The 22,737-nt window shown below is 38.1% G+C and overlaps 1 protein-coding gene across 1 annotated transcript in view; it reads right to left on the reverse strand.

Annotated features, from left to right (window-relative positions):
- The window catches only part of BEGAIN (brain enriched guanylate kinase associated), a 118,766-nt gene that overhangs the window by 43,317 nt on the left and 52,712 nt on the right, over positions 1-22,737 (reverse strand). The window contains exons 2-3 of the mRNA XM_064459994.1: positions 17,513-17,674; positions 11,041-11,107 (exon numbers count right to left, since the gene is read on the reverse strand). Coding sequence (XP_064316064.1) covers positions 11,041-11,107; positions 17,513-17,674 — 229 coding nt within the window. The remainder of the gene's footprint in view (positions 1-11,040; positions 11,108-17,512; positions 17,675-22,737) is intronic.

Genomic DNA, 22,737 nt, shown 5'->3' on the forward strand with positions numbered 1-22,737 from the left:
AAGAGTATATGAAGTTAAAATGTTGGAAGAAGCAGGCAGATGTATGATGCTTTAGCAGTCTCTTCCAAAAGGGCTTCTGGGCTATATTTCTTCTTCCTCATGGAATATATGATACTCTTTAATTTAATCTCTGGCTATTTACCCGGAAGACAAATTCCTGGAAGTTAAGCAATGGAAAGCTGGGCAAGACCATGTAGTGAGGGTTTATCAAAATCTCATTGCAGCAGATAAAGCCAATTATGTGTGTCACCACAGAGTAAAATAAGCCTTGTTCAAATGAGTATTCTCCCTGCGATATTATATTTACTGAGCTCCTCCATCACTGTAACTGGGAACACTGAGATATAGATACATTAATATAACAGTATGAAAATTCACTGAGGAGCAGACCAGGTACTGGGGAGGCATCTAAAGGGGAGATAATTCTCCTGTGGCCCTGGGTAGGGAAGAGGAGACAGCTGCTTTCCTTGGCACAGAGCATAGCATGGGGCTGTTGACATCTCTCCTGCCTACAAGCTATTTCCTTCCCCATTCCACTCTAAGAAAAAACATGCAGCTCGAAAAAAAGAGGAGTGATTAAGCAGAGACATTCAGCCTGAGGAGAAAAAGTTCTGCTTTCTGTGACCTGCTGGTAGTATCCAGTGGGGGGTTCTCTCCTGCTCATGGGGTGGGCTTGTCCCAGGACTCCAGCCGGGGACAAAGGTATCGCCACTCCTGGGGTGGCTCCAAGGGACGGTTTTGCTCACTCACCTTCCTCCTCATCTTAACCCCAGAAAGCCAGGGGGATGTTAGCACAGCAGGTTGACACGGGCATATTTTGTCCTCCTTACATTTTCTTACCAGCTGTTTTTGGAGATCTAACAAAACTGAATTCCTCACTAAGACACCTCATATTAGCATCTTCTGTTGGGTATTGAATGACTGCACCCTATTGGAAGGAATTAAATCTATCTCATCAAGAATAATAGATAATTTAGACATCTCTGATAGCCTTTAATCTGCTTTCCTTGTAGAGAAATTGAAGTTTTACTTTATTTGATGACTTTTGTCTATGAGTGCACTGCATTCTTTGGTATCTCTCTATCTGCAGCAGAAATCAGAAGGAGAAATTGCTAAAATAATTAAACAAGAAAGTGTAGAAATTTGAAAGAAACCTTAAAGTATCAGGTAATTTGAGACAAAGACTTCCCAATGTATTGTACTGTGCTTTCTTCAGTTAGTCCCGCAACACAAAAAAATACATTTTGAAATGAAAACATTTGATACATTTTGAATCCACTACTACTTTAACATGACCCAACATTGGAACAAACTTCATTGAGCTTATATTGAGCTGGTGCATAAAGATTCATTCAGTAAATTATGCTTTAAAAATTGCACTGAAAGACTTGGGCTAATTTTATTAGTGGTTTTATTTCTGATTCTCTGTCTAGTAGTTGGGGAACTGTAAAAGAACTATTTATTAATATAAAGCTCATACAGATGATTGATGCATGCTAATGCATTTTAGATTTAATAATCACATCCTCCTTAATTGAATTGTATTTGCTCAGACAGACCATATAATTAAATCAAGTCTTTTCTAATCCTTCTCATGCCAGATTATTCTATGATACATCAGGGAAGAATAGTCAAAAGTGTGAATTTAGTTAATTTAAGCTCATTGAAAAAATCTGTAGTCACATTGTGAATGTTTGGGATATTCACCATTTTCCAAAAAAAGAAATGTATTTTTCGATACATATCTTCTGTAATAATTAAGAATGTAAAGGCAGTGAGACTGAAAATATGTCTAGGAACGAAACAGCTTTAAGAAAATCCAGCAGATTCATATAGCAGATAGTGCAATCCACATATTACATGACCAGCAAGCTATTTCAGACAATTGCTCTCAAACACCTTTACAAAGAAGGAGAGGGTACTATTGCTCAGGAACATTCACTTGCTTTTACCTGTTCCTCAATATTTTGTCTGACGACGCAGAATTAAACAAGGTTGTCAGAGAGAAGACACAGCAAACAAAGCCAAGATATAGCTAGGAAATCACAAAAGAGAAGAATGAGAAAATTACTGAGACGCTCTGATGTGCTTGTGTATGCTTAGTCAGTTGTTTCCAAGACGCAAGTCCAACACCAAGGAGATTCTAAGCCATAAAGGACTAAAACATCTGTCTGGTATGAGAGAGGAAAGTTATTTAGATTTGGGGATGGATTTCAGGAAGACAAACTAAAGGAAAGACAAAGCAAGAAAGGCATTGTCAGGAAAAAATTTCTCTCTCAGCTGAAATTATTATAATCTGCTTTGCCCCTCTACTAAGAGAGTTGCAAGAGGAGGAGAGTAGTTTAGACATACAGAGGTTTACTTTTTAAAATTTTCTCTCATTACTGTGGAGCTTTTGTTATAAGAAAAATACAAGAATACAACAGTTAGTGGGATGTTCAAGCTTGGCATTTTCTTCTTTTTATGATAGATCACAGGAATTATATGTATGGATGTGCTACCAATGCATCTTCTGTGTCTGTAACACTTTAAAAGATTTATTCTGCAAAACAGAGCTATGGAAATAAGCAGCATCTTTTTCTCTGATAAATCATGTATTCCCTCAAATCTAAATTACTGACCTGATCTAATTTGTCCATGAGAGTTAAATTATAGGATTTATCTTTTTTTAATAAACAACACTGCTTGCTGATTAAAAAAATGACCTGGAGCAGAATCTGATTTCTCCTCTTGATTTCCAAACAGTATAATGTTATTAAAGATAACATTGTGGGGCTATAGTGTTTTGTTTGAGGATTTTGATCTCATGCTTTATGGCATTTCACTTGAAGAATGATTTGCTCTTAATATCGTATTCTACCTTGTACCAGCAAAGGGCTTGCGAAGATTTGTTTCCTTGACTACCCCATGTCACAGGCTTGAAACATAATTCCATCACAGCAAAAGAAAAAAAAATCAACACCGGTGTATAATTAATAACGTATCACAGAAAGAAACCTGGTTAGTGACATGCTGTCAAGGTGCTGCTTGTGAAGTAAAGGCATGCTTTTCTTTGCAAGTGATTTGTAAAACATAAGCAGGATGATTATTTGTCTTCCCAGCACAAAAAGTACTAGTGTTGTTATTTAATGTTTCTTCAAGGGGGCAAGCATGCATTGACTAAGGTCAATAGGAATATTGCCTTTCCGAGCAGAGTATGTCAGTTCATATGACTTATCACTGACAGCTGTAGGGTTTTGCTCCTTATTTGAAATAGAGCCAACCTACATGGCATGCACTCTGTAAAAGGACATTATAATAAAACCTGCTTACATCTGCACCTACTGCTAAAGGTCCTCCTGTCACAGTGACAACTGGAAATATTCCTGAGGTTTTCAGTTCAATTAATACCCTTTGCCTTTCATGAACTCAGGGTAAAGGCAGCTGTCATCTCTTATCCAGCTCTTTTGGAACTGAAATCTAAGCACCAAATTTAAGTTATAAACAGGGATACTTTATCTAAATTCAGTGAGTGCAAACAAACCTGCCCCTAGGCTGGGGAAAAATCATGTCATTCCTGGCCTGGGTTCTGCTTAGATATGCTCTTTGATATAATAGATGGTTGAACAGGGTATCACTGCACATGCTGATTGCTCCTTTAAACATGAATTAGCTGCTGCTCGCCTTTTTCAAGTGCTCAGGACTTTACTCCAGGCACCAGATATCTTATGTGGCAAAAAGTTTCTTTGCAGTCTCTAACTCATTTATCCTGCTGACTTAGAATCAGTTCTTTAGGAAACCAGCAGCACTGAGGATTTGCTGTTTATAATTGAACATAATCAGTTTGTTGCTGAACCCTATTGAGAGCAGGACCAACTTGTTAGAAGCCAGAGGGAGGGGTTAACATGCCATCACCTTCCTTGGTCTCCCAGCATTGCAATTATGCTTTAAAAAAATATCTTACCTATCAGCTTATTAAAAGCCTTTCTAAGCTGGCTAGTCAGCTTCACAGCCTGTGCTCTTTCTGCTATCAATTTAGATGAAGCTGACAAAATGTGCTTATAGCCTTTCTATGTACCTATCATCTCCCACATTTCACATCAGCGGCATGCCTTGCCAGGGTAGAACACTGCTGGATAATAAAATGCTAAATAAATTATAGCTGGAGGGAAAAGAGATGGTGTTGATTGATGCTTATTCCCTGAAGTCAATGTAATAGTATTTTCTGAGGCTGTGTTAGTGACAGTAAGTTGAAAAAAGAAATGTTTGTTTCTGGAGGAAGGAAGATAAAGAAAAAAGTACAAGATTACATATTACATATCTAGTGAGCAAAGAGGACTCTGCTGGAGGTACAGGCCACTTGTGATAATAAAATTGACCAAAGGTCTTCTGATGTTGATGACCCTACACATCTGTAGTACTATTCTGTGAGCATAAGGGATGCAATTAGAACAAGACAATATACAAATCAGTCTTTCTCCATCCCTCTACTCATTGTCTTATTATCTCAATTAATTCCACATTCCCTTCTAAACAGACAAAATTATATGGGTTTGACTTCTACAGATGCTATACTATTTCCAAAAAGTAAATTTCTTTATTTAGAAATAAAATACAGAAAGGGATGACAGAAAACCCCTATAGGAACCTAAACCGAATGGACCAATAGTCCATTTGTATAAGCTTTTTTTCTTTCTTCCTTTTTTTTTTTTTAATTGTGATAAGGCCTCTCTTTGTCATTTTCTATTTATTTTGTAAGCAGGAGATAAGTAGCTGGCATCGTAAATTAGATCTAAGAGAACCTAGGAAGTCCTTCGATCCATTTTGTAGGCAATGGATTTAAATAAAGAAGACCTAGAAGTGATTTGGAAATTTGCTCCTTGCTTCTTGATAACCTTGGCCAAGACAGTTCACTCTCTGTGCCTTGTTTTCACATTCACAGATAATGCCAGCTTTCGTGAAGGACTTTGAGATGTCTTGTGCTTGCTACACAACACCTTTTCAGGCTTATTCTTACTTGTTCTTGCTTTCCCTTTCTTTGTGGTGAATTGACAAATAATCACAAAAGGCCAAGGCACATACGAGGAAGGCGCAGGTCAAAGATACCCACATCCCAGAAGTATGTATCTATTCTTTTCAGCTACTTTGAAAACAACAGCTTTTTCCATTCCCAGCTGGTCAAGGTGGTAGCTCTGGGAGGTGTCCTGAGAAGCAGAGGCCAAACCACTGAGAATAGGGTGAAGAAAATGATCATAAACCTCAGGAAATTCATACCAGTGGCCAAGAGATGAGACACATACTGAGAAGGAAAGAGCTCTGGAGCTTTGTCATGCAACAGACAGGTTGTTGGAGTAAGAAATGTCCATTGTCACTTTACAGCTTCCTTAGGCTGCTGGTATTTGTGGAAATGTCCTACTAAGAGGGAGAGACAGAGCAGAAGCTTTCCCATGGCTTTGGGAAAAAGGAAAGTAGTTTCCAGAACAGTCTCTCACAATGTAGTCGTCTACAGCAGTTAGGAAGAGGCTGGACTGCCTTACGTCAGGAAGAAGGGTGACCATGTCAGCCACATAACAATGGGATAACAATGGGAACTGAATCTCCATTCAGGGAGAGAAAGGGCTGAGGATGTCCAACAGCCTGTGTGCGCTGCTGTGCTTGGGCAATGGGGAGCTGTGTTCCCAACTTACCCAGGAGGATTCATTTATTTGACTGCAAAACTGATGGATCTACCCAGTCTGAGCCTGTGTGTTAATGTGTGTGGGTTTAAAAGGCTGGTCTTATTGCCTATTTGACAATATTTTTTTTTTTTACCTGGGATATGAGTGTGGGAACAGTTAGTGAGAGATGGAAATCTTTAGTATAAAATTCCTGTAAGCATAAAAAGATGAAACCTAAAGGCCTCTTAGAAATGCATTTTTTTAAACTGTTATTTTTATAAATGACTTGTTTCTGTGGCATTTATGGTCATTTCCTTCCTTAGAAATGTTGTTTTGCAGTTGTTTTTGTCCACAAAACATGGACCTTCTCTGGCTTCTGTCTTAACTAACCAATCAGTATAAATTTCTCTTGAAATTCACAGCTGTCTTCACTGAATGTGAGCAAATGAGCCTGTCAGGTTGAGCTGACTAAACTTTTCTTGTCTTTGGGATGCAAATCCTTTTAAGAATATTTAGGTCATCTCTATTTGATTTTCGTGGTACATACGGTAGGGGGGGAAAGCAAGTTGTTCTTCATAAATGAAAAAGATGTGCTTTAAATCACTCTGTTCAAAGTCACTGTCAAAGTCGTCATCTTCTATGCAGGAACCTAAACATGCTGGGCTTCTGCTTTCCTTAGGTTTGTGTCAGAAATAGGCTTTTTCTCCATTGCCTTCATCTTTCACTTATGATTTAAATCATATTGGGGGGTGACTGATAGCTGTCATGGGAGACTCAGGTGCAATCTAATGACTGGTTTAAATTCCAAAGCCAAAGTGCTGGTAGTTAGATGCTTTTAATACCTTACTGAAATTGTTCATCCACTTTCCATATTCTTTATGTTGCTGGCCTGGACACCCAGCAAGCTGCTTCCTTTAAAATAACATGCCCCTGACACAAAGTCTCAGAGCACCACTGAAAATTGCTCAGCTCATATTTAATTCAACTTTGGGTTTCACCAGCTGGAGATGCTTGGGTATATATTATGGCCAGCAGACTGGAAAGCCCCAGATATTCAAGAGCTGGATAAATAACTCTTAATAATATTGAGCATAAGGTATTTGCTGTACCTCTTAGTCTTCCTCCAGCTCATAGGCAGAGGAAGAAACAAAATAAAAACCAGTGTAGTGCTCAGATAGTGCAGCATTTCAGACCTGATCGTCCTTAAGAGAAATCCCTTTTTACTGCTGTTTTATGTAATAAGAAGTTCTTCCAACTTTATGGCTGAGTCACACCCCCCAGCCTGCCTTAATGTAAATGAAAAATCAGGCATTAATGCGATGTAACGGTTTCATCTTGACAGATGATAAAATGCATAATGCACTGTGTGCAGAGGGATGATGCTGGCTTTGCAGAGGCGGGAACCAAAGCCCCAGTGGCTGAGGCTGTGACAGGGAGCCTGGCCCGTCTGGTGGAGCTGCTGTCCAACATCTCCTACACTGCAGAGTGTAGGAGTCCAGTCACGTTGTTGTTGTCTGACAGCATTCAGCATTGCTTATGTTGCCGAAAGGTCCTGAACTGAGAGAGAAGAAAGCAATTTCCTTCCTTAAAAACAGCAACCAAACCCAACAGGACTGGGGGATGACACTTTGAAGAACCAGAGGTTTCAGTTTGGCAGCAGTCTTGAGAGATATGGGTTGGCAGACCAAGGATTATGTGGGAGAAAGGGTTTACAGAGTGGGTGCATTGTTTTATCTGCTGGTGCCCCGGTCATCAGAGGGCTATGTTCCTTACCACAGAGCTGTCACCTTCCTTGTCCACCTCCAGTGCTGCCTGCGTACTTTTGTATTAGATGCAGACAACATGCATTTTAGACCAAGCAGAGGTTACATTCTGGCCTCTTGAGGGACTGCATTATACCACCACACTGTCCCTCTGTCAAATGGTTATTTTTGAATTACAGAAAACATTTTAGGATGTTTCTGGAGAGTATGGTCTCCTGAGCTCTTTGCAGCTGGACTTCTGAGATCAGGTTTTTTGAGAACATTCAAAATGCAGATGAGGGAGGAGAAATTGGTGCGATTTTCATTAGCAGTTAGCTTTATTAAGCAGCTATTATTAGGTATCTAGCAGTTATTCCTAAATGTAGACACCATTAAAAATCTGGCTTATGGCTTTAAAGGTAAAATTACAGAACCAACCGCAACCGAAAACCTTAAAACTTTAGAAGCTTTTTAAAACAGGTTGCTTAATTCCAGTGAGGATTGCATGTGCCATACAGTTGGACTGAGATCATATAAAGGATTTCTTAACATGTGGTTGGGATGACTTGCATAATCTACTTATAACTGCTGTTTGTGAGCAGCAAGACTATGGCAGAGCATCCTTGGGAAACTCAGACCAATGCCAGGGAAAGTGAAGACAATTAGAAGTAGATACAAAAAGTTATTTAATTGAACAGTCCTGTGATGCAGTCACAGTGCAAAATTTAAGGGCTCTGCTTAGCCTTTCCCCACATCTTAATGAAAAAAAGTATTATAAATCTAAACTATTTAAGAATACAGCCTGTATATTCCCCTGCTTCACCAGTGCTTACAAGACCAAACAAATCTTCTCCAGTTAAAGACCCCAGCTGTGGTAAGAACAGGAGTTTTATCAGTAGTGACAGCAGAATTTTAGTTCTGTGCTACATGTGCCTCTACAGTGTCATGTGTTTAGTCTTGCCCATTTAATATAGCAAGCAAACTCTCCACTGATTTCAAGATTGCATTTTTTAGCTCTTACCCAACACAGACACTGTTGTTTGTATTTTATATTTTTATTTTGAGTTCTGATGTGGTAGAGGTTTCAGTTGGATACAATTTGCTGTGATCAGAACTGTGCTTTCAAACATTTTTAAATATTTTATAGGTTAGCACTCAAAAAGAAGCAGAGCCTAGACGAAAAATAACTGCTACTTCAGCTTCTTTTCTGTGACTGCTGATGAATTAATGATTATTTTTTATATCCCTTATACTAGCAGACATGAAAGGCTTTAACATCCAGGATGCCCAAAAACGTTAGAAGAAGGAAACCAAGGTGGAGTCCTAGATTAGTGGTGGTGATCTGGGGCCAGTCACTGGGAGAGGGGGAGTTGTGGGTCACCTGTAAGGACAGGGAGAAAAGGGTCTTCTGGGAGCATCCCAGCTCACCCACAGGTACATGGAGCAACGGACTACTGCCCTAGGGGTCTTCTTTTCCCTACTTGTTGCATTTGGACACACTAAATGGTCAAAACTTGTGTAAGGATCTGGGTGTGTGTATATGTGTGTGTGCATGTATACATGGCTGCGTATGTCTATAGAGGGATAGGGTACAGGAGAGAGGGAGAAGGTAAACACATGGTTTATTATTTGAATTTGTATAAAAGTAGAGAAATGAAAGGCATTTGGTTTTGGAATGACAAACTGACTAAATTAGACCAAAAAAAACCCCAAAAAACAGCTGTTCCTCCTAAGCAGGAAAGGGAAAGGTATCGAAGAGCCCAGTCCACCATAAGCTGTTGATTAAACAGACCAGCTGTTATTTAACCCAACTTTCTCTGAAGTATTGAGGGTTTTTAGAGTGCCCTGAAAATCAAATGGTTTGTCTTATCTAAATCAAATATGGTACTATTTTCACCATCTTTTTGTTTTTAATAGATTTTCCACCTGACAGTTTGGTTTTGTTTTGTGCCTTTGGTTTCAGTGTTTCAGAAGGCAAAGCAGTCTGGAGTTAAGTGGTGTACAGAGCCTGGTTGATCTTCCTCAAGCCTCTAAAACTACCTTCAATGACTGTCATACTAGTGGGATAAAGAAAGGTGCAGTGCTCCATGGAACCAGTCTTCCTTCTTTCAGTGCTGTGCTCTGAAATCATTGCTCAGAGTTTGAAGTGGATGCTGAAATATCATTCAAATATTCCTTGTTTTAATCTGAAATATCTGATGAAAAAGAATGGATTTTTTGCAGTCCTTCTATCTGATTCTAATCTTTTTACTTCATTTACCAGTCAGAATTCTTCTACTTTATTTACCTTTTGTAGCGCAAATGTAATAAATATTAGGCCACAGATGAAGACAAAATCCCGAAGTGATTTGGGTAAAATGAAAAAGAAAATAACAAAAGAAGAGTGGAGAAAAAAAAACCAGTAACATGAGATCAAATGTGATTTATGCTTGTACAGTGTTTATACATATATTTATGAACAAACATCAGCTATAACTCAGCTGTAACTTTGCCCTGCTGTTAACCAGTTACAAAAGCATGAGTACTCTATTCATTGTCACCTATTTAAACAGGCTCCTGAGATAAGAATGATGACATTTTCAAAAATTTGTTTCCCGTTTTTTAGTAAAGGCTGGTGTCTCTCCAGTATGTTGCCATAGTCCCTATTTACTCTCAAAGCACAATAATCTGTTCCCCTCATTCCAAGCTGCCCACCCGTGCAAATGTTACTTATGAGACATGTAAAATGTAGTTTTATCCTAACATCTTATAGTTGTACATCAGGACTCTGCCTGGACCAATAGACTGTTTGTGTGTATGCACTGTGCTTGCCCAGGCCACGCTGACTATGGGGCTGGGCAGGAGGGGAGCAGGGGATGACTGATCCTACTGAGCTGAGAGAGAAGGAAGCAGCTCAGGCTGTGCTCATGACCTAAAGAACTGTGGAAGTTCAAAACTGTTGTTCTTTCCTCTTTAAGTATTGCCCTCACATTTCTCTGTAAATTTTCTCCCAACAGTGAGTATGAGGTCCCAGCAGCATTAGCAATGAGCCAGGGCACTAAAGGCGTTGCCATTTCTTTTTAATATCAAACTATTTTGAATGAATGGTGCTGTGTCTTGTAATATTAGTCCTAGATGTGGAGTCCATAAATGGTACAGAGATTTCCTCACTCCATTACTAATTGGCCTGTGACAGTGACATTGACATTGCGGTTGCAGACACATGCAGATCAGAATTAATACATTGAGATTGATAGTTATGACAGCATATAACAGTCAGACCATCCAAGCTCTATTAAATCACTTAATAAAAGCTGAGTGAAAGTCTCTAAGAAGAATGAGAAAGCCTTGGATTACCTTATTTAAATTTGTTACTTAATGAAAACATAAATATTTAAAACCCATGAAGTTATTAACTAAATTAACTAGAATTATTTTAAAGGTACAATTTTCTCAGCCAGATCATCAGCCAATGCAATCTCCATTTAAATTGATGGAGCTATGCTGTCATACACAGCTTCAGCTCTAGATCATGATACCAATAAAGTTATATATCTTTTTTCAGCATACTGCATTTGGTGAGTGAGGGGTTTTTGTGACAGCTACGTATGTGTTTGTCCTATGACTTAAGAACCATAAAACCACATTTAATATATAAAAAAAGTTCACTTATGATAACTTACCATTCTATAAAGTTTATCCTCCAGATCCTGATTAATTCTTTGTAAGGCTAGGTAATTGTTTTGTATCCTAAAATAGAGATGATATCATGTAATTTAATGCATTGTTTTTCATGTTGTTTTTTTAATCTGTAATTTTCACATCAGTACAAAACCTTGGCTTGCACTACTTGAAGTCTATTTTCTTATCACTCCTGTGGCCAGTCAGTGGTTGCCTTTGAAATAGTAATTACTACCTACTTCCTAAGCAAAACTTCTTTGTCATGTTTGTTTGCTAGATTTAGCAGCAAATTCCGTCAGGAAATGATGTCTGCATCTGTGTGCAGACATGCATCACAGCATGGGAACCTGCACAAAGAGCTTATAGCTTTACATCAGGCTCAGGAATGATATGTTAGAGAGTAAGCTTGAGCCGTATGCTTAGGAAGTACAGAAGAAGATTTATGGAGCTCCCTTAATAAGGATAATTGCAGCAGAAACCTAATGACTGTAGCAAAAGCAACATGCAGGCACCATCACAACATAATTTAGAATATTCCTTCTTTTGACAGAAGTGCAAAGAATTGCCTATTCTCTAGTGCTAAACATATCCTCTTTTTTCAGGAAATACATTTAGATAGCTTAGCCTGGAAAAGATGGGTATTTATTTTTATCAGCACTGAGAGATTGAATGGACTTACAAAAATGAAACTTCCCTCCTTATTCCAGAGCGATACACCAAAGAAAAATTTCAGCCTGTACATCTTTAGGTTGCTTAGATGGTAACCCTGGTTTTGTAATGAACAAGCTGCATAGCCTATGGGAAAAACATTGCTATTTTGGTAGTAGCTGTGCCTTTCTTTTCACAGAAGGTAAGGAGGGTACCTCCTTGTTCTTGTTTGACCATATCACCTCAGCAGGATTTATAACCAATGTAAAGCAAATGTTAGAAGCTCAGCTGTGAAAAGTTTGCCTGAACACATCTATATGTTTGTACCAAGAATCTTAGGTGGGTAGGTTAAAGTATTTTCAGTGGTGAGTTGCTTTTAGGTAATGGGCAAGTACTTTCACTGAGAGAGTGAAATGTAATACATGGAATAATGTGTGAGATGTATTACAAATTCATTCAGCAGAAAACCACTTCCTCCAAGAAGCCTGGATCCAGGTGTAGTTTCTGTGAAGATCAGGAAGGGACTGGGATTAAAGAAATCTCTTTGGCTTATCCTATGGCTAGGAGTGGCTGTTGAAATCAGAACCAAGATCTGCCATGGCTGCAGATCGAGAGGTCCAGCCCTCCACTTCATGGCAGTGAAGTGATGTGATGGTTCAGGCCTCTCCATGCATCTGTTGCCATGGAGATTTTCTTTCCAGTTAAATGATCAAGATTCTCCATTCAGGGGCAGGCCAATGGTTCATGGTGTCCCTCCTGAGGCATGCAGACCTCCTGCTGGGGCTCCCAGTAATACCATAACATCTGCTGCATGGACTTGGGAGGGGAGGTCTATGTTGAGAGCAGCTGCTCTGTAGGCATAAATAATGACATCCCCACAGGTGTAACTCCCCAGAGTAACCAAGGTTCAGCCCAGACTCAGGGCAGCCGTTTCGAACATGCACTATGAGCCTGGGGGGAAGTTTCAGTGTCGCGTACATTTTACAGGGCTGCTGAGCAGAGATTTCCTCCCTGTAAGGAGGATCTGTGGTAAAAAGTGTTTGCTAAGGTGGCGACACAAATAGGCTGAAAATCTATGAGACTTGTACTAACCTACGGCTTAGTCATTACTGACCAGTTCTCACAGTGAAATTGCATAGATGTTCAGGTGACTTAAAGGATTAACTGAAGTTTATGGATCTCTGCATAGTCCATGCTCCTCTTACATGCAGCATTTGCTCCTAAGCCTCTGTATAGACATTTATTTCTGCAGCTCGAGGTATTCCTGGGATTTTCATAGCTATTTAGCAGAGTCAACACAACAGAAAGAAATCTTAGGGTACCCTGTACCCAGCTTTTCATGGCAAAGGAGAAGGCAGAGATGATCTTGGTAAACCAGTGGAAGCAAGGAGGTTTAAAACTGGCTTTGCCTGCAAACAGCTACTTAGCACTAACATAGTTATGTTTTGCTGGTAAGGCTGCGTGCCATGGCGCAGGGAACAAGGATTTAGAAAAATAAGATAGGAACTGCTGACTGAGACCAGAGGTGCCCTGATACCTTGTTTGTTACAGGCTGCACTTTTTCGCTAGTAAGGCAAAATAGAACGGGTTAAGCACACTTTGCACCTAGGCAGCTTGTGGCTTAGCTAGGGGTGGTGTAAAACAGATGTAAACTTTTAGCAACTGCAACCTCCTAAAAGTTTGCATAGGTTCAAAAGCATCTGCATAAATTCCTGAAAGAAGAGGGGAAAAAAATATTGGTTCAGGACTTTTCTAGCTCAGGTCTCTCTGTACCCCAGTCTGTTCTGCAATATAGACCTATGTGGAGAGCTCAAGGGGACATTGAAGGTTCCCTTTCCATATCTTTAAGATCATGAATTGCCAGCAGTAATTGTTACTTGGATATCTGGCTTATGATGGTGGCAATGCATTAATGGGTTTGCTTCTCAGCTTCTGTTGGCACTGTTTTGATATGGGTAACTGGAAGATCAGTTACCATTAATATAAATGTTCCTGGCTGGCAACACTTCTATGCAGTAGATGGTAGAGGGATTTTGCACAAGCTTATTACAATCTATTTTCTCTCCTTGTAATTTCTCTTGTGTTTGCCCATCAAATTTCCTCTGTTGTATGCTTAGGTGAAAGTAGCCAACAAACCCTAGTTCTCTAACACATTCATTTTGCACTGAAAAAAATTGACTGCTTCCCAGTAAAATCAAATCCAATCTAAACAAAAAATCCACAGTAAGTAGGAAGCTGAGCTTCAAAAAGTGTTTCTATTGAGAACATTATGCAAAGGAAGTCAAAATAAGCACAAACACGTGCACACATACACAAGCACATACACATGCACATATACACATAAAACCCAAATTGGAAATCTACTGTGCCAAAAGAAGTGTCAGCAAATGTGGGTGGCAAGGAGAGAAGTGGACCCAGAAATATACAGAAGAAAGTGTTAAAGGAATAAAAGAGGAAGAGGGTAATCATATCAATCTTTAAGCAACACTGTAAAATAAAGGAGGAGTAGGGAAAATTATTCCACTTTGAAAATGATCACATGAGCAAATGGTAACTTAACCCTGTTTGCAGAAAAAATACACCTCGATAACCTGAACCTTGTGAAGAATGAAACAAATTTTAATGTTGTAAATCTGGCTTCTTTGTAAATAAAGTGAAGAATAGGTCAGCTTCACTACTCTGTGGAACTGTTTTAAGAATAAACTCCTGTGAATCAATAACTTATTATAATTTTTGATAGCTTTTTGTGTTGTCCATATTATTAGGTGATACCCATGTGCCTCCAGGTGCATATATGTGCATGCATTAAATGAATGTTTAGATTCTCAAATAAATTAGGGCCTGATGAAAAGTATTCTGACCAAATTGAACATTACATATCTGTGCTCTAACCCAGCAGACAACATACTTCTTTCTAAGGCTGCAGATCACCACTAAAGAGGAAGTCTGCAAAAGCCTCTGTTTCTCTGCTTCCACTCAGTCTCAAGCACTCCTAAGGCCATGAAATATATCTGAAGTAAAGCACAGGCTTGGGCTGACTTTCTCTAAAGAAGAGAATTTCACCCAGAGTGCAGTTTAGATTTGAAGGGTGACTGTTAAAATAGTAACTTCCTGTTCAGAAAACCTTTTGCCTCTCTGTTATCACAAGTTGCACCATCTTCCTTATGAAAACAAAAGAGTTTTCTCCCCATTTATTCCAAAGCTAATACAGGTACAGAATTCCTGTTTGGAACACCCCTTCAATCCATGAAATGTCTTGCTTTTGGTGAAACAATTATCTGTGGGGGCTAATCTCAGTGTTAAATACATGCTTGTATGGGCTTATTTCTCATGTCTTAAAATAACTCTACTCTCTGGTATAAGCTAGGGTGGGGACCTTGACAAGTTGCTACCCAGGCTGGGGTCTAAAGCAGGAAATCCAGAGTGATATTTGGAGATGAGTTTTAGTTCCAAGACTGATATTTGAATAGTTTTTAAATTTTACCTTAAAAAAGCCATGTTGATCATGTCAGGTAGGGGATCACTGTGAGGTGTATGAAATCCCCAATCTGTTTTCAGTCACTTTTCAAAGCTGAACCTATGCTTCACAGTTAATATTTTCAAACCCACTGAGTGCTGCCCTGATCTTGCTCCCACTGAGCCCAAAAGAAAAGGCCACCCCTAAATATTTGTAGAGAGGTTGAAAACTTGACCAGCAAGCCATGTAAATGGACTCCCTGCTTGGGTAAGAGAGGGGAGGCCTAGCAGCAACACAGGTAATTCTGGATAAATTAAGTCAATAAAGGCTTTCAGAAAAGAACAGAAAAGGATGGCCATTCAGCCTCATGGAAGAATTCTTCACTTAACAGTAATAGAAGTTTAAAAACAGAAATGTTCTCTAGTATGCAAGTGGGATCTTGTTACACAGGCCTTATTTATTAGGGGGGATTTAATTTCTCTCCCTGTGCAGTGAATAAAGCAAGAGGCACATTATTGAAACTAATTCTAGCTCCTTGTTTTTCTCACACTGATCTTCCTCTGTGACGTGTTGCTGACACACTTTTGGATAACAGTTTTGTTTCAGACATTATCCTTCTCCAGGTTGAGAAATCTACTTGTTCAACTTGTGGTATGCCTTGCTATTCTCAATAGAAACATTTTTAAAGCTCACCTCGTAAAATATTTTGGGCTTCCAATATGATATGTCTTCAGGGGAGTAATCACCTGCCTGAAACATAATTTTTAATATAAGTTTTCTTCATAATATGGTACAATGCTCCATTAGAATATTGGAAAGTCAGTTCTACTAATCTGATGTTTGGTACAAGTGCTAGACCTTGCCATGAGCAAAAAAATGACTTTCTGGCCTAAGTTTTGAAGGGTGCTTAACTCATCAGTGTAGAATGAAGTTGATATGAGGCTTCCTACTGACTAGGAAGCCCCTTTTTATTTTTAACAGAAGTGGGATGGTCAGCCCCTCTGCTAAATAAGATGCAGGATTTATGGCAGCCGTGCCTGAAATAATGTTTCAGGAGAAAAAAGTGCCAGCATTCCCTGTCCTTAAAGCTGAAATATATTGGAACAACACTACATCAAGAACGAAGTTACTTTCAATAGCTCTGCCCTAAGGGAAGTGAGAGGAAAAATTTTGTTGTCAAGAAAACAATATGGAGAATCTTCAGACTGCTTTTAATAGATATGTGTAGATTTCAATATCATCATGACTCCTGCTGATTTTGGCCTTGTTTTAAGAAACCTCCCCAGTTAGGGAAGCATTTAAATTATAAGATCACACTAGGATGTTTCTTAATTTGAGGTGTTACATCCACTTTCTGTTTAAAATTTGCACAAAATAGTTTGGTTGACTCAGTTTGTTGGTGGTTTCTGGCTTTGTTTTGGTTTGGTTTCTGCTTCTGTAAAGACTTGAAAATATTTCTTTGGGTATAGCCCTGGAATGATTCATTCTGAATTTCATTTTGACTCATCCAATGAACTAAATCAAACAGTTCAATTATCTACATCAGTTTAGGAAAGTCCTTACAAGAAATGCAAATACATTCCTGCATAAATGGATAATTGTAAGCTCAGAAGTTTTGCAGACAAATGAAAAAATGGATATTAAGTATCACTGATAAATTTAAAGCTAGATTACAGACCATTTTAATCAGTGCCAGGAATGTCAGGAGTGCATGCTTGTTATAATTTGTCATTAACATTAACTGGGCCCCTCATTCACAATAGCATTGTACCACAGCTTCAACAATTTTAAATAATAGGTTTTCAGTATCATTCCATTCTACTTGGGACAAAAAAAGCAAACGATTTGCTATAGCATAATGCAAAATGTCATAATACTACGTGAATTGAACATAGTCTCAGCTTTGAGTGATGGAGGTCTGAATTTGGTTTTCTTCTATCAGTGCAATGGAGAGTAACGACAGAAAAATATGCAGCCAAATGCATTAAAAAATCTATCTGTATATATATGGTAAAATATATATATGTAGTATGTTTATAACCTTTCTATGTGTAACACAACGTGGCACTAACCCACCGGTATGCTTACACGTAAAAGTCATATATGTACCTATGTACATATATTTCTATTTCTATGTTTACTTTCAATACAGACACATCTTTCATATCACATGTAAATAACTTCCTGTTGTATGTAATACATATTAAGTGAAAATATATACTCAATGTGAAAACACAATGTGTAATCAATAAATAATAAATTATATATATTTGAGACTTTGTGCTTGTATTTTTACTTACGTACATATCTTTAACACAGTCACCTGTAAATTTCTAATAACTGTTCATTTCAAAAAGTTAGTAACTAACCTTCTCAGTTTTTCAGTTACTTTTTCAAGTTCCTCCTGAGCACGTCTCAATTCTATTTCAAGATACTGACGTGTAGAATCAAATTCCGTTTCAAGCATTTCCAGCTTATGAGTAGTGTACGATAGACGCTTTCGTAATTCCCCCTTCTGTTCTTGCAAAGTACTAGAAAAACAAAGACCACAGCTGTAGGATTTAGTTGCTCACAAAAAGCTTTTCATGATCCACTCTTTGACCAATTCCCTACAGTATAGGTTGACATTAAGCCAGAGAAGTGTGCTTAATAACTTGTTTACTGCACTTCGAAAATCTTCTGATTTCGACAGTTGACTGTCTTCCCATCTGTCCTTTCTAGCGCATTCATTGCTAATATCTCATTAGCTATAATGGAATATTTTTGTGAAAGAATCCTCATTAAAATACAAAATACAGTCTAGAGTTTGGTTTCACACGGGGCCTTTCATTTAGAGTTATCTTAAAATATTATGACTGAAGTAGCACTTATCAGTACAGCAGCAACTTTAAATAAACTTCAAAAATATTTCCTTGCCAATAATCCAAGTTATAATATATTTTGTGGAGAAATAAAGTTTTGTCTTATTTGATTCAATTTCCACCCAAATCCCTGGCCATAGAGCTGCTAGAAATGTCACTCGGTATTTCATCTAGAGAATGGTAATCAATTAATATCATAGTAATTTTAAAGTTATGACTCTTTCCCCTTATTTCCACTTATTTGGGAGCAAAGGCTTCCCAGACTCAGGTCCCCTGATTTTTCACAATTCTTTCACTCATAAAGAACTCATGCCCTGCTTGTAAGCTAGCTTCGGTTACACTGACAAAAGAAAGCATTAGGCATAGGATTTGGAAAGAGGAGGTTTTTCACTTTATTGCTTTCTATTTATTTTAGAGGTGACATAAGATAGCATGAAGCCAGGAGATCCAAGCAAAATTTTTACTATGAAGGTCAAAGTGCCATCTGCACCCAAATAATCCCTATGGACCTGGGGATCCTTCCCTTGCTTTACTGGAGCTTGACTATGTGACTTCAGGTGAGCCAGTCTACACTTGCCTCAGTTCTTATCTGCACAATGGAGATCTTTTATCCTTGTCTGTTTAGTTTGTAAGCTCCTCAGTCTTCTAGCATGTCTGCCAGTTGCACAGCAGGACGGGGTTCCAGACTAGAGCTGGTATCTCTGGAGGTGACTGTAACTTGGTTCAGATACTGCAACCTCAATATGGAGCTGATCTCTTGGATCCAGGTAGGACCTCTGAGGCACTACAGAGCTGGAGTCTGCCATCACCTTGAGGCGAAAGTGCTACCATGCGATGTATTGTGAATTGCCTTGCTTGTTTTTAATCATATGATAAAAATTATTTTCATAAAAGAATGGCAAATCTTGATTCCCTTTGATGTCAAGGGAGTACTGTCATCAGCTTCAGTAGAATAATGTTTTGGTCTTTAATTAGACAATGGAGTTGGGAACAACATGCCATTCTTCAAGCAACACTTATCTGAGCTGTCTTCAGTGTGACTGTCTTTTCCTCTGCGAGCTGCGATAGGAGCTGCAGTAAGTTAATGTAAAAGCTTTACAATTGCTTCTTGCTTGATCCATGCAGCTTAGAGCTAGGAAACAGTCTAATGTTTTGCCAACACAGTGCTCTATTTCAATTACACATATTGCGTGGTTACAGTTATACTTAGATTACCACTTGTAGTTTCATTCTCTTAAAATAATATATTCTAATTCAGACATTTAATGCAGCTCCAGTTAATGCAATCTTTAAGTTTTTATATTTCACTTGGTGAATAACCCCCCCAAATTATCTAGGGAAATGAGAATCTGAACCCATGCTGCTCATTTCTGCCTGTCCTCATTCATGATGCTGTCACACCATACTGCCTTTCACTTGCTCTGCTTCTGGTCTGTTGTTCTTGCTACTCATCTAGTCATCTTGGGAAAGAATAGTGGTCAGTTTTTCTTCCTGTAACCTGCAACTTGGATTTTCTTCTGTGAAGTGGGAGTTACAGTTTTAAAACTGTTTAGAGTGATAAAAGATTTGAACCCGTCTTCTGCTGCTCTAAAAACCTAACCACTAGGGTTTGTACAAAAAGTAGAAAGAAAGTCCTCCAGCTATGATTTTGGATAAAAATGCCCAGGCTGCTGCTCTATGCTGGGCAAGTGCAGTTAATGCAGGTCAGGGGAGGTTACAACATCCTGCTGCACTGGGAAGTCTTGGCCACGGGCAGAGTTTGACCTCTGGGAGGAAGAGGGACTGTAGGGATACAAATATAGCAGGAATGTCAGGAATGTTTAAGTCAGTAATAGCTGGAGACTGCTTAACAAAAGAGGAAAAAGAGGAAAGTCTGTGGCCTCCAATAACTTTATCTCATGTAGGTACCTTCTTGCTTTGGGTCTGTTGTGTGAAGATTAGGTAGGAGAAAAGCACTTGACTCCTCAAATGAAGTTGCTTTTTCATATACCTGTGTGCCTATACCTGTCTATATGGGGAAATTTGGGGTTCAAAATGTGAGTTCTGGGTAAATATTGATCATCAGGTGGAAGGCAGTGCTGGTCTGAGATGCCAAAATGTGCATTGGGATTCAGGTCTGGATGGTTTAGCAGGCATTGTCAGCCAGAAGCTTGTGTTAGGGCTCCAGTTCAGCAAAATTTTGAAGGATAAACTTAACTTCAAGCTCAGCCTTTTTTTCCCTTGAAGTTCACTTTGAAATGTTTGTTTTCTTAATTCTTTGCTTTCAGAATGGGATTATTCATTTCATTAAATTCAAGCCTATTCTAATGAGCTTTACTGAAACAGTCTACCTACATGCAGTCTGCCACATAATGCTTTGGGTAGTAAAGCATAGCTATAACTTCGTTGAAAATAAGAAAGCCCCCCAGTGGCTAAGCCATAAATTAGGCAACTTCAAAGATCAAAGTTATTCTCATTCAGCAAACCATAGTTCAGAAAAAGCACTACTCATTTCCACCCAAGCTGGAAAAATGGGGTGGCAACCTGAAACCCTCCCAAACCCACAAGTCCCAGCACTACTTTGACTCATCTGATACACGCAAAACAGGCTGGCTGTTTTAAAGAGGATTTATTATTATTAGACAGGAAAAATAACACCGGGTTTATGATGGGATTATTTAAGATGTAGTAGTAGATACGTAACAGTGAAAAATTATTAAAATACAAGTTATTAGAGAGAAAGGTAAAAATTTAGAAACAAAGAAATAATGTTGACAAGAACATGCTGAATGGCAGGAAGCCTATAGCCACTTTTATGGGAAAAGAAAGAAAGGAAGGAAGAAAGAAAGAAAAGAAAGAAAAGAAAGAAACAAAAAGAAAGAAAGGAAGAAAGAAAGGAAGAAAGAAAGAAAGGAAGAAAGGAAGAAAGGAAGAAAGAAAGAAAGGAAGAAAGAAAGGAAGAAAGAAAGGAAGAAAGGAAGAAAGAAAGAAGAAAGAAAGAAAGAAAGAAAGAAAGAAAGAAAGAAAGAAAGAAAGAAAGAAAGAAAGAAAGAAAGAAAGAAAGAAAGAAAGAAAGAAAGAAAGAAAGAAAGAAAGAAAGAAAGAAAGAAAGAAAGAAAGAAAGAAAGAAAGAAAGAAAGAAAGAAAGAAAGAAAGAAAGAAAGAAAGAAAGAAAGAAAGAAAGAAAGGAAGGAAAGAAAGAAAGAAAGAAAGAAAGAAAGAAAGAAAGAAAGAAGAAAAGAAAAGAAAGAAAGAAAGAAAGAAAAGAAAGAAAGAGAAAGAAAGAAAGAAAGAAAGAAAGAAAGAAAGAAAGAAAGAAAGAAAGAAAGAGAAAGAAAGAAAGAAAAGAAAGAAAGAAAGAAAGAAAGAAGAAAGGAAGAAAGGAAGGAAGAAAGAAAGGAAGAAGAAGAAAGAAAGAAAGAAAGAAAGAAAGAAGAAAGAAAGAAAGAAGAAGAAAGAAAGAAAGAAAGAAAGAAAGAAAGAAAAGAAATAAGAAAGAAAGAAAGAAAGAAAGAAAGAAAGAAGAAAGAAAGAAAAGAAAGAAGAAAAGAAAGAAGAAAGAAAAGAAAGAAAGAAAGAAAGAAAGAGAAAGAAAGAAAGAAAGAAAAGAAAAGAAAAGAAAAGAAAGAAAGAAAGAAAAGAAAGAAAAGAAAAGAAAGAAAGAAAAGAAAGCCGCCCTGCCCGTCCCGCCCCGCCTGCCGTCCTTGCTTTCTCTCGACAAGACCCCCAATTGGAAAGCACTAAACCATTTAATAGCCTTCTTAAGGGAAGCAAGTTCTGAAAAAATAATAACTAAGCAATGACACAAGAAAACTTTTGCTTATGATTGGCACAAATAGGGAAATTTTCTTGAATCTGGGACTGAAAACCATTGAATGGGTGCTAATAGCTGGAACACTGTAAGCAGATTTCCCAGGATTCCCAGGATGGTTTTGATTTCTGCATGAATTGAACCTTATCTGGATATATTACTGGTTTAAGGTAAAGCCTGTTGTTTTCTCTTGCGTTCAGTTACGTATGAACGCACACCTAAGAAGCAAAGGCAAGGCAAGCAAGAGAAACAGTAGAAAGAAGGAAAACATTCAATGTGTCAAATTTAGTATCTTCAATAGCAGGATCAGAGGCTTATTTTTTGTTTTATACAAATCTAAGGTACTTCATGAGCTTTTTTTTTTTTCATTTCTCATGAAATAGATATTCTTCCTCTGAAAACCTTCCCCTTACTGTTAGCTTCCAGTGGTATTACATAATGCCATGCCTGAATTCTCTTATGCTGTGTTTTGTTTTTTATTCTAGAAGGCTGGGATTTTCATAAGGAGTATTTAATTTTGTTGTGTACCCCTGCAGATTTGGTAGTGGTAATTTAGACAGGGTTGAAAAGAGGGATAAAAAAAAGAGTCAAAATTCATGAAGTCAACCATTTTGCATTTTGCCTTTTCTCCAAAACAACAAACTCCACAAACTAGTTGCATTTTCTTTCTGCTTGTCACATACCAATTAATTAGAAGTTTACTGCACAAATTTTTTAATGCTGGTAAATCAATATATTTTAATTCATCATTTATATTATATGGTTAGTTATCCCTCAAGGTTCTGTATTATATATATAAAATAAAGAATATATATGCATTCAGCAAGTATGTTTATTTTTTTATGTATATGTATATAATTATTAATTGTTTAGTTTAAAGACTAAGAAAAAAAATTCGATGGAAAAAGTACAGCCAGGAGAAAAGAGAGGACTTATTTGCAAA

Source organism: Phalacrocorax carbo, chromosome 9 (assembly GCF_963921805.1).
Source record: "Phalacrocorax carbo chromosome 9, bPhaCar2.1, whole genome shotgun sequence".
NCBI classification, from domain to species: Eukaryota; Metazoa; Chordata; class Aves; order Suliformes; family Phalacrocoracidae; genus Phalacrocorax; species Phalacrocorax carbo.